Genomic DNA, 10,922 nt, shown 5'->3' with positions numbered 1-10,922 from the left:
GTGTGTGGGTGGGTGGGTCAGACCAGTATAAACTCTGGTCTGGCCATCACCTTAATCTGCACTGTGCTACCATTCTTCTCTGTGCAGGTAGTCATCTTGAAAAGTAGTCATTCAGAATCCAGAAACCACTTCCATTCCTTCCACTAACTCCCATCACCCTCTGCAAAAGACTCATTTGCCATCTTGGTGAAGGGAAGTAGGTAGGCACAGTGACCATCTTACTCCCATTTGAGGCATCCCCTTTGGCTGAAGACAACTGAATACCCATGTCCCCAGACAATTATAATGATCTTTCCCTCCCTTCAGTTTTGGATCCCTCTTTGGAGGATTAAGGTCACCAACTTGTTTTAGGTCTTCAGAAATCAAGACAATCCATGATGGCAAATTGAAGATCTCAGGACTCTTGAGTTGGAGAGACTGTCACACATGAGTCTGGTGGCGGGGGTGGCTGGGTATGGGAAAGGCAGCATATGGGAAGGGAGGAGTCCCAGGAGTCAGATCAGGAGTTCCAAAAGATGTGGGTTTGATGTAGTTGGCAAAAGCCCTAGGGTGAGGCGTAGTAAGATAACCTGCACGGGCTCTATAGAGTCTGCAGGGAGGGACCATAGCCAGGTGTGGGTTGAAATCGTAGAAGGTAGGAGTCCCTGGAGGTCTCATGGGGGAGGGAGGTGGCAGGAAGAAGCCTCCTCCAGGGGCTTCCCCAAGGCTCAGGCTCACACTGACTCCTCGGACCTTGTAGTAACCATTAGTTGGGTCCTGAAGGAACAAATGAGACTTGGTATGATATGTGACTATATATAGCAAGATGAAGAATACTTCAACAAGGGCAACAAAAGGGAATAAATAAAAATTTAAAAATTAATAAAAAAAAAGATGACGAATACTGAAGGAAAGACACATTGAGGCAGAGCCAGGCATAGATAGAGAGAATAAGACTAAAACAGAGCAGGCAAGGGGATCCAGAAACAGACATACAGACAGACTGGTCAACAGAATGAGGTAAAATAATAGTGATGAGAAACAAAGGGACAGAGGCGGTGGGCAGAGAAAGGCAGTGACAGAGGGGTACAGGTCCTTCCCCCAAAAAATATACAGAGACACACTAATCAAAAGCAGATTGGGAGCTGGGGAGATAGCATAATGGTTATGGAAAAGATCCTCATACCTGAGGCTTTGAAGTCTCAGGTTTAATGCCCAACACTACCATAAGGCAGTGCTTTAGTGTGTGTGTGCATCTTTCTCCTGTATCTATCTCACTAAAATAATAAAATATTAAAACAAAAGTAGGGGAAAGGTGGTGCCCCCCATTAATGTGCACAAGGACCTGAGCCCCTGCTCCCCACCTGCAGAGTGGAAGCTTCATGAACACTGAAGCAGGTTCTCAGGTGTCTATCTCCCTCTATCCCCCCCCCAATTTCTCTGAACTATTAAATAAAATAGAAAGAAAAAAAAAGGCTGCTAGGAGAAGTAGGGGGGAAGCAGATGTTAAAGGGAAGAAACAATTACCATTAATTTATCTGGAATAGAATTTTAACATTCCCAGCCCCCAAAAGTAACCTTATTAATTATACCAAATAACACATAAGTGGAAAAATATAGTAACTAACATATAGTAAATGCAAGAATGTTATGATAATTTCATAGACTGAATAGAGGAGGCAGGAGAAAGGAGGTTGAAGGGACTAGGTCCTTGGGAGTAGAAAGAGAAAAAAAGGAAAGGACAGAAAGGGGACAGAAGGGGCAGGTTGGACAATAGTACACAAATAGAACGGCATGTTAGGTATGTTATAGTGTGTGAGGACCCAGAGTCAAGTCCCCAGTGTCCACCTACAGGGGCAGCTTCAGAAGTGGTAAAGCAGTGCTTCAGGTCTCTCTACCTCTCTTCCTCCTTCCCTCCCTCCCTTTCTATCTCCCACTTCCCTCTCAAATTCTGTCTCTAGCCTAAATAAATGAATATATTGGGAAATAAACAATATTTTTAAAAAGAAGGGAAAGACAGTTGAAGGTGCAGTGAAAAAAAAAAAAAAAAAAACTCCTACTCTCCCAATACTTGCCTTGACCTCTAGAACCCCTTCTTCATCCAGAACCAGGTCACTGTGGTCTGTGCTCACAATGGGGCCCTGGGGTAGAGTGCTTAGTAAGAGGGGGTTTGGAAGGACCCTCCTCCCCCAGTCCACTTCCCCAGAACTCTTTACTGAAGAGTAGAGATCAGTCAAGAAGGACCAAGAGCAGCTGGAAATTGCATCTGGGCTTGTGACAACAAAGAACCCTTGGTCTAGGGGATATCTGGGTGAGGGACTTACTTGGATTCAATCTATTTGACCTGGGGATCACCGTTGGGAACAGGATCCTATTTGAGTTTGAGGGTCTAGCTGGAGCTCATAGTAGACTTGAGACTGGGCTACTATATGGGTTTAGAGGCATGGTGGGGTCTAGGGACCCTTGTCATCCTACCTGATCCTCGCCACTTGCTGTCTCCTCCTCTTCAGGGCCCCTCGAACTGGAGCCATCACTGCTACCTGGGATTCGAACCAGGTTCTTTTGCTTGGAGAAAGAGGCTGGGGACCAGGGGTAGGTTGGGTGGTGGGGAGCAGAAGTAAGTGATGGGGCATGGTCACAATTTGTGGAGACCAATGTGCAGAAAAGGGACTAAGGTGGATCATATAGAGACTAGGAACCACTGCCAGCCAGGCAGTGCAAGAAGCTGAGTTAGAACTCTCTTAAGGGAGAAATCAGGGCCTGGGGTAAGTTTGACTCTGTGCAATGGGCTAGAAATTGGAAGTGGGGAGAACTGTTGGTGAACAGGGTGAGTATAAGGGCAAGATGGGACTCAGGCACTGACCTTTGCTATGGTGCCAGCAACAGAGGGCCATTCCAGTGACAACCATAAGGAGGGTCATGGCAGCAGCCACCACTCCTGCCACAAAGCGCACAGTGGGCAGCAGGTCTGCTGAGAGAAGGAAGTGGGGTGTCCACTAGGCTAAAAGGTGGTCAACTGTGGGGGTTCCCAAGGTTTGTAGTCCCTTAACTCCTGGTCCCTGGGTTTAAGTACTCATGAATTTGAGGATCCACAAGTGTTAAACTCCTAGATCACAGGGAGGATCTGAGTTTAAGGCTTTTTGTTGTCATTGTTGTTTGTTTCCAGTTTGAAAGTCCCCACAATAGAAAATTCTTTTCTTTGGGGTCTCTAGGTGTGAGGTGACTTTCCTTGTGGAAATCTGTATTTGAGACAAGTTGGAGGGGCTCAGGATTCAAGGTCTCATAATTTTGAGAGTCTAAAGGCCTGGGAATTGCAGCTTTGAAGGTTTGGGGCCCACACTTTTGGAGTCCTTGGTCTGTGGGCCTTACCTCTGCGGCTCAGGCTGACCTGGGTGCCTCCCTCTCCCAGCCGGTTGCGGGCACTGCAGTTGAAGCCCCTACGAAAGTCCAACTCCTGGGTTCCCGAGATGTGCAGCACAGAGATCAGTCCTGGCCCCTGGCCCTCGCTACCCGCCGGGGCTGGAAACGTCTCTACCAGGAACCGGCCCCTCGACCCTGCTGCCAAGACACCCTCATCCCAAGACCAGACCTGGGGAGCATAAATGAGGGGGAGCACTGAGGGGACAAGATAGGAAGGGCTGGGGTCCACAGGGTGTAAGAAAAGGCAGATGTGGTCATGGCGGTTTAGACTGGGGTTTAGATTGAGAGGTCAGGGTTCACAGCTGGGTGGGTTATGACATTTAGGGGGATAGGTGGTGTCTTCCCTTACCACAGCTTCTGGGATGGGGGAGGCAAAGACTAGACACTGGAGGCGGGCAGGGCCCCTCAGAAAGGCAGGCGCTGAGTGCAGGGCTGTCACTCGAGGGGGAGCTGGTGTGGAGATTGTGGACAGTTAGAGCAGAGGCACTGTCCCTCCCAAAGTCCATTCTCCATGTGGAGGTGCCAGACAGCGGCACTGTCCATTAATCTCCAACAGTCAGAGCACCCTCCTCAACAAACTCCTTGCCTTCACAGGTCTGGCTTCTAGCAAACCTCCCCCACCCCAGGCTCTACTATCTGTAAAGTACCCCTTCTCAAGAAGCCCACCACTAGCCCACCACTAGACCCCGTCCCCTCTGGTCCTCCCGGAAGCACGACTTCCTCACCATTCACTGTCAATCTGGCCTTGGCGGTGCCGCCCCCCCGGCCTGAGAGCCCCGGCTCAGCCCTGCACATGTAATCGCCTGCGTCCTCGGGCCCCACCGACGGCACACGAAGCGTGGGCCCGGAGGCCAACACCTGGGATGGAGAAGGGGCATCTGAGACAGGACCGCCAGAGGAAGCTCTGCCCGCCACCAGCTGCAGTCAGTCTCGAGCCCCACCTGCGAGCCCCCACGGCGGGTCCAGGTGACCCGGGGGCGAGGGTTCCCGCGCCAGGCACAAGTGAAAGAGGCATCTTCCCCCACGTCCACGGACAAGGACTCCGGCTTTGCCTGCAGAATCGGCCCGACTGGAGGGGAGAAGGAAGGGGTGTCACAAGGCCGGGGACTGATGCAGCTGCTGACCCGGGCTCAGCACCTCAGAAATTACGACACTCAGGTGAGCCCCAAGTTGAGGCGCCTAGAGCCACAGCCGCTTGGTTAATTCCTTGTCTTCCCCGCAAGCCCCACTCTCGCCCCGCCCCTGTATAGCCAGGCCCCGCCCACATCACATTGTGGTCCCGCCTCCTCCAATCCAGAGCCCGGTCCGGCCAGCTCCGTATGGCCCCGCCCACTACAAGGACCCACCCATAGACCACCCCTAGGAGGTCGACCCCGCCCCGCTCCGCCCCGCCCCGGCTCACACTGCACATTCAGCGCTGTGCTGCGGTTGGCGCTGCCCACCGCGTTGCTGACCTCACAGGACACAGGCTCTGTCAGGAAAGAGGCGTCCGCCACGACCTCTAATGTTGACCCGCGGGCCCCGAGCACTGGGGAGCCCCCCTTTGCCCACCTGCGGAGATGGTGGGGCTGTCAGTGTGGTTTCTACCCCTCAGACACACCTACTCGTGTCATACCGACCTCAGTCCATGCCCAAGCTGGGAAAGGGCACCTTCGTCCTCACCGGTAGCCTGTGACAGGAGGCTGGGCCGCGGCCTGACATCGGAAGGTGACCTTTTCTCCCTCCTGTACATTCTGAGGTTCTGCAGACAGAGTCACCTCTGGGGGATCTGTGGAGGTGGGGTCAGGGTCACCAGTAGGCAAGAATCTGGAATACCTTTATTGATGACCTAAGAGTCCAGTTCTCAGCCCTTGCACCTGGGTCTCCCAGCTCCCTCTTTCCCTTGAGCCCTGGATCAGAGTATAGGACTCTTAGCTCCCAATTCCCCCCAGGGACTCCAGCCAGGTACATAGCTCCATTCTCATACCCTGAAATCCAGACCCCACTTCCCTTGAAGACTTCAGACTCCAGGTCCCAAAGTCCAACTATACTCACACTGCAGACTCAGTGTGACAGCTGTGTCCTTCCCTGAGGGCAGGGCCTGGCTCCAGGCTCGGCAGATCAACGTGGCTCCATCATCGTGGCTGGAAGGGGTCAAGGATAAGATGCTCTCCAGTATCCTAGTGATCCCGTCCTGCAAGGTCTGGAGGTTATGAATAACTATGAGCTTATTGGAGTCAGACAGTGGTGCACCTTGCATGATGTGCAAGGACCCAGGTTCAAGCCCCCAGTCCCCACCTGCAAGAGGAAAGCTTTGCAAGGTGGTGAAACAGTGTTGTAGGTGTCTCTCAGTCTCTCTCTCTCCCTATTATCCCCTTCCCTCTGGATTTCTGAAGTCTCTATCCAATAAGTAAATAAAGAATAAAAAAGTTAAATGAGCTTATCTACCCTTTATATAGTGCTTACTATAGCTCAGGCACTCTTCTAGGTACTTTACAATTTCCCTCTGAGGTACAGGCATATGGGTAAGGAAATAGAGAAGTCAAGTCACTTATACCTAATCAAATATGGGGGGGAGTAAAGATTTGACCCTAGATAGTCTAGCTCTAATGTTACTATCCTTCATTATCTACCAGGGGTACCATCCCTTGAACCCCTGCCCTCCCATGCCCTTTTCTCCTTGGAATGAGCCAAATGATCTGAGTGATCCTCAAATTGCCCTCAGTGTGTAAGGACTCGGGACTAGAACCTGACCTGATGGAAGGTGGCCCCATCCAAACGGACCCCATCTCTCAACCACAGCAATTCAGGGGTAGGACGGGCATCCCCACGGCTCCGACAGGTCAGATTTGCAGGAACCCCAGCAACAAGGGACACTGAGGGGCCGCCCAACACGTGGGGAGGCTCTGGGGGCACTGTGGAAGACAAGTGGGGTAGATGGGGATCAGAGCTGGATCCTGAGTCCAGAGACACTAAACTTCCAGTTCTCACCAAATATTCCTGGGCTCCCAGAGTTCTGATATTCCCTGCTAGTTCTGGCTATCCTCTGGGCCCTGTCCCCCCAGAGATGGGCCAACTGAGTCCTCACCCAGCACGTGCAGTTGGGCTGGTCTTGATCGGAGGCCTGCTTGTGAAGCCTGACATTCATATGATGCTTGGTCCTCTAGCTGCACGGGCCTGATGTGGAGGTCATGCTGGCCACTGGCTGCATTTCCTGATATCCAGTACCGGGGCCACCCTGCCGTGAGGGGAGAGACAGTCACTACACTCTATCTTCCATCCTGAGACATCCCACACCAAAAAGACACCACCAAAATTGACTGTTGGACTAGAGAGACCCTAACCTCCTCCAATGCAGACTTGTTGCAAATGTTGGGTGATAAAGTGTGTGTATGGGGGGGGGCAAGAAAACAATTGTCTGGTGGGAGGAGACAGCATAAAGGTCATGCAAAAGGACTTTTATGCTTAAGTTTCCAAAGTTCCAGGTTCAATCCCCAGCACCTCCATAGCCAGAGCTGAGCAGTGCTCTGGTCTCTCTCATTAAAATAAAATAAAATAAAATAAAATAAAATAAAATAAAATAAAATAAACAGAGGCTGGGTGATGGTGCACCTGGTTGAGCACACATGCTACAAAGCATGGACACAAGTTCAAGCCTTCAGCCCCCACTTGTAACAGTGCTACAGGTACCTGTCTCTCTCTCTTCTTCTCTATCTCCCCTCCCCCTCTCAATTTCTCTTTGTATTATCAAATTAAATTAATGAATACTTAAAAGGAGCCTTATTAAAAATAAAATATATATTTAGAAAGAAAGCAGTAGCCATAAATATCAGATTAGATGCTATCTGGGATGAGGAGGCTGCAGAGGGCTATGATAGGGGAAGGGAGCCAGGAACGATTCTGGGGTCTGGCAATTGACTTGGGCAGTGGTTACAGGGAGTCCCTCATTAATTGATAACTCATTTATATTTTGTGAACTTTTCTGCACCTACAAATTCTTTTATAGTAATTCCCAAGCTGTATGGATCACCACCAAAGAATCCGGAAAACTATGAGCATCCACAAATGCTTACCTAAGCCCATCAATTTCCCAAACTTGAAAACAATATAGAAACTTCGGTTAGAGCTCAAACGCAGAACATGCCCCTTGGAGCTAGCTCCTCCTTCAGGAGCTGAACAGCCTCACCTGGCAGGTCCCTTTCGCCCCCTAAGGCCAGACCATCCTTAGTCCACTGAACCAGTCCCCAGTATGAGCCCAGGGCGCAGGGCAGCCGGGCCTCGTCCCCCAACAGTACCACCAAGTCCTCTGGCTGTTGCAGGAATCGGGGTGACCCTAGGAAAATGGGGAGAGGTATCCAGATTCAGGACCCGACCCGCAATTCCCTCGGACCCGGAAACCCACTCCCAGAATTCTCTCCCTGCAGACCTAGGAGTCCGATTCCCACCCCCACCCCCAGTCCCATCCATCCTAAGGAAGCAGCAGCTGGCAAACAACCCCCAACCCCAATACCTTTGAGGTACCTGTACACCCTCTGAGGCAGAAGAGTACGACGAGGGCGGGGACCAGCATCCTGAATGAATCCCCCACGATCCAGCAGACTTGCTGCTGCGTTGGCTTCTCTGCTAGCTCCTTCCTTCGCCCGCAACCTCTCCCCACTTTGCACCCCAGGCAGCCCCCGCCCCAACTCCGTCTCTGTCCTGGAGTTCCCCGAGCCTGCTCCCGGAGTCTGCTCAGCGGCTGGCTCCCACTCTCTGCAGCGCGGTCTGAGGGGTGGAGACGCCGAGGGCCCCGCGCTCGCCCCGCCCCGCCCCGGGAGACCCGCCCCCTTCCCATTGAGAAACTCCCGGGACTCAGCGCACATGAATGGGGGCTCGTGGGCGGGCGGGCTGGCGGTGGCGGTGGTGGGCGGGCGTCGGGGCCCGCTTGGGGTCTGGGGGCAAGGAAACCTGGGCCCAAGGAGGGGTCCATCCCGGCTCCGACACCTGCAGGCAAGGGGCTGGAGGGCGGCGGCGTGGGGCTGAGCAAGCAGGCAGGCGAGGGAGTGGAAGAAACTTGCTCAGCCGGGGCCCTGCAGGGACCGCGCAGTGGAAACTGAGCTATAAACGGGCCCCCCCGGGGCCTCGCCGGTTTCCGCGCCCTGGGGAGGCGGGGCCCGGGTCTCCCCGGAGCCTGCGGGTCAGGAAGAGGGCACTGGGGTGCACGCGGGGATGTGGGTGAAGGGGGGCAGCTGAGAGCCCCCCCCAGGAAAGGGGAGGGGATTCAGTTCTCTTCTCCCCAAAGCCTCTCCAGAAAACCTGCCTCTGCCTCTTTGGCGCCGAGGTCCCGTAATCCAGCCCCCCGGCCCTCCTTTCCCAGGACCCCGCAGGCCCGGCCCGGCCCCTCGCCCCACTCGGTGGTTGCTCGGCGACGGCTGGGAGGCGGCGGCTGGCGGGGAGGCTGGGAACCCGGCAGATTGTCCTGACGGCTGTGTGTCGCCCAGATGCGGCGTTCCCACGCCGAGGGCCGGCCGGAGCGCCGCGCAGCTGGCGGGGCAGGTGGGAGGGACCCCGAGCTGCCGGCGGGGGCCTGGAGGGCGGGGCTGGGACTTTGGGTCTGATCTGATATGCTTGAGCCTGGTGAGTATGTGTGTCTGAGGAGGGAGGGGTTCACATTCAGGTCCCTCCTTATTCCTGAGCTCACATTTTTGCATCCCTAAATGGCAGGGGCTGGATAAGATGTGGGGTTCAGACCTTTTATTAACTGGGAAGCCAATGACCTAGATTCTTGAGTTTCTGAGGAATTGGGGACTTTGGGTTCCCTGCCTGAAGCCTGCTACAGTTGGAAGAGGATGACAGCAGGTCCGGAAATCTGATCTTGGGTCTTAGAGTCAAACTCCCTCCCACCCCCTACACAGACCCAGGAGGATTTGTAAATCTACCTACAAAACATCTGGCCTTAGTTCTCTGTGTGTGGCGGTGGGGGGAGAAGTGGGGGAAGAGAAGGGCTGGAGGCTTGACCTGGATCCTTGAGGACAGGACCTGGCCTCATGAGTCTGAGAGCTGGTGGATCTTAGCCAGAACCTAGACTTCTAGGTTCTGACTTCTGGGGCGGGGGTGGGGGTTGGGAGGTAAGGGAGAATTCAATTCCTGGAGCTTGAAATACTATGAGCCTGGGGCTAGGACTTCTGAGTTTTGGGGAGGAAGTAAGGTAGTGAGGTTGTTTTTCCAGACACCTGACCTAGTCCCCTTCCTGGTTCCCTGGGGCCACAGGCATGGAAATCTGGAGAGCCTGATGTCCCAGGAGCCTCCAAGAAGGAAAACAGCTAAGGTGGAAAGGTGGAAGGTTTGTGCTAATTAGAGGTTCCAGCCACTGACAGCTCTCTGCTCTGACCCTGAGGGACACCATCTGGCAAGAGCCCCTCTGATAGCAGCACCTCCAGGAGAGGGGAGCAGTACAGAGAGGGGGAGTGGGAGGAAGGCAGAGTCAATGGTGGGAGGGAAAGAGAAAAACTAGAGGGAGGGTTAAGGATGGAGCTGCAGGGGCTCAGGCCAGATGCCTCATTCTGCTCTGGGAGGAGGCTAGAGGAGCTGGGGGCTGGGAGCGGGAGAAAACATCTCCAATTCCCGTGGGAGATAAGCAGGCAGAAGAAGCTTGTCCCCAGTGCTTGTCTGTACACACAGTGCGGGGGTGGGTGGGTGGCAGCCAAACTGCATATGGCCATATAATTCAAATATGTGACCATCAGGAGGATCAAGAGGTGGCGAGACAAAGCTAAGAGGTTTGGTCAGAGGGTGACTGAGAACAAGTACTTATGTATTTAAGTTTTTATGTGAGTGAAAGACAAAGCATGAGGTAGGGGGCAGGTGGGAGAGAGAGACAGTAAAACAAACATATGGACAGTGGTATAATTAAAGGCTGGCTGAGAATGTGATCACCTTCTGGACAGAGGGAGAGAGTGAGGTAAAGAATGTCTCATAGAAATGGTGAAATAAGGGGAAGATACTTCTAGATGGAGCTAAGTAGCACAGTGGTTAGAGCACTGGACTCTCAAGAATGAGGTCCCGAGTTCCATCCCCATCATCAAATATGCCAGAGTGATGCTCTGGTTCTTTCCTTCTTTTTCCTACATCCTCGTCTTCCTCCTCCTCCTGCTCTTCCTCTTCACCCTCTCTCTGTTAATAAATAAATAGACTTAAAAATCAACATGAGGATGGGAGTTGGGTGGTAGCCCAGCGGGTTAAGAGCATGTGGCACAAAGCGCAACGACCAGCTGAAGGATCCTGGTTCGAGCCCCTGGCTCCCCACCTGCAGGGAAGTTGCTTCACAAGTGGTGAAGCAGGTCTGCAGGTGTCTATTTTTCTCTCCCCCTCTCTGTCTTTCCTCCTCTCTCCATTTCTCTCTGTCCTAACCCACAACAATGACATCAATAACAACAACAATAATAACCACAACAACAATAAAAAACAACAAGGGCAACAAAAGGGAAAAGATAAATAAATATATAAAAAAATCAACATGGTGTTATGCATGTACAAACTATTGTATTTACTGTTGAATGTAAAAC

General features: G+C 52.8%; 1 protein-coding gene across 2 annotated transcripts; it reads right to left on the bottom strand.

The window, feature by feature from the left end:
- Positions 1 to 385: 385 nt before the first annotated feature.
- On the bottom strand, positions 386 to 8,098 carry KIRREL2 (kirre like nephrin family adhesion molecule 2). Of its 2 annotated transcripts, none has more exons than XM_060185776.1 (15): positions 7,900 to 8,098; positions 7,565 to 7,711; positions 6,467 to 6,616; positions 6,133 to 6,293; positions 5,434 to 5,581; positions 5,062 to 5,167; positions 4,802 to 4,950; positions 4,341 to 4,468; positions 4,125 to 4,257; positions 3,749 to 3,849; positions 3,349 to 3,568; positions 2,843 to 2,950; positions 2,455 to 2,558; positions 2,055 to 2,120; positions 386 to 756 (listed from the first exon to the last, which is right to left on the bottom strand). In XM_060185776.1, exons 1-15 carry the CDS (start codon positions 7,946 to 7,948, stop codon positions 421 to 423), a joined length of 2,106 nt encoding a protein of 701 aa, XP_060041759.1. In that variant the 5' UTR covers positions 7,949 to 8,098; the 3' UTR covers positions 386 to 420. The 2 variants fall into 2 exon arrangements, with proteins under 2 accessions (XP_060041759.1, XP_060041760.1); XM_060185777.1 differs by having other exon boundaries at positions 2,455 to 2,519.
- Positions 8,099 to 10,922: the final 2,824 nt, after the last annotated feature.

The sequence above is a fragment of the Erinaceus europaeus genome, chromosome 2, assembly GCF_950295315.1.
Source record: "Erinaceus europaeus chromosome 2, mEriEur2.1, whole genome shotgun sequence".
Taxonomy (NCBI): Eukaryota; Metazoa; Chordata; class Mammalia; order Eulipotyphla; family Erinaceidae; genus Erinaceus; species Erinaceus europaeus.
This window is presented reverse-complemented; position numbering and strand designations above follow the sequence as displayed.

What these genes read in the sequence shown, in the direction of transcription:
- KIRREL2 (XM_060185776.1), bottom strand. Translation starts at nt 7,948, where the DNA reads ATGCTGGTCCCCGCCCTCGTCGTACTCTTCTGCCTCAGAGGGTGTACA. An exon ending in CTGCCTCAGAGGGTGTACAG is followed by an intron (nt 7,712 to 7,899) that starts GTACCTCAAAGG and finishes CCATTTTCCTAG; the next exon opens with GGTCACCCCGATTCCTGCAA. An exon ending in GGTCAGCCTGAGCCGCAGAG is followed by an intron (nt 2,951 to 3,348) that starts GTAAGGCCCACA and finishes TCCTTCTCTCAG; the next exon opens with CAGACCTGCTGCCCACTGTG.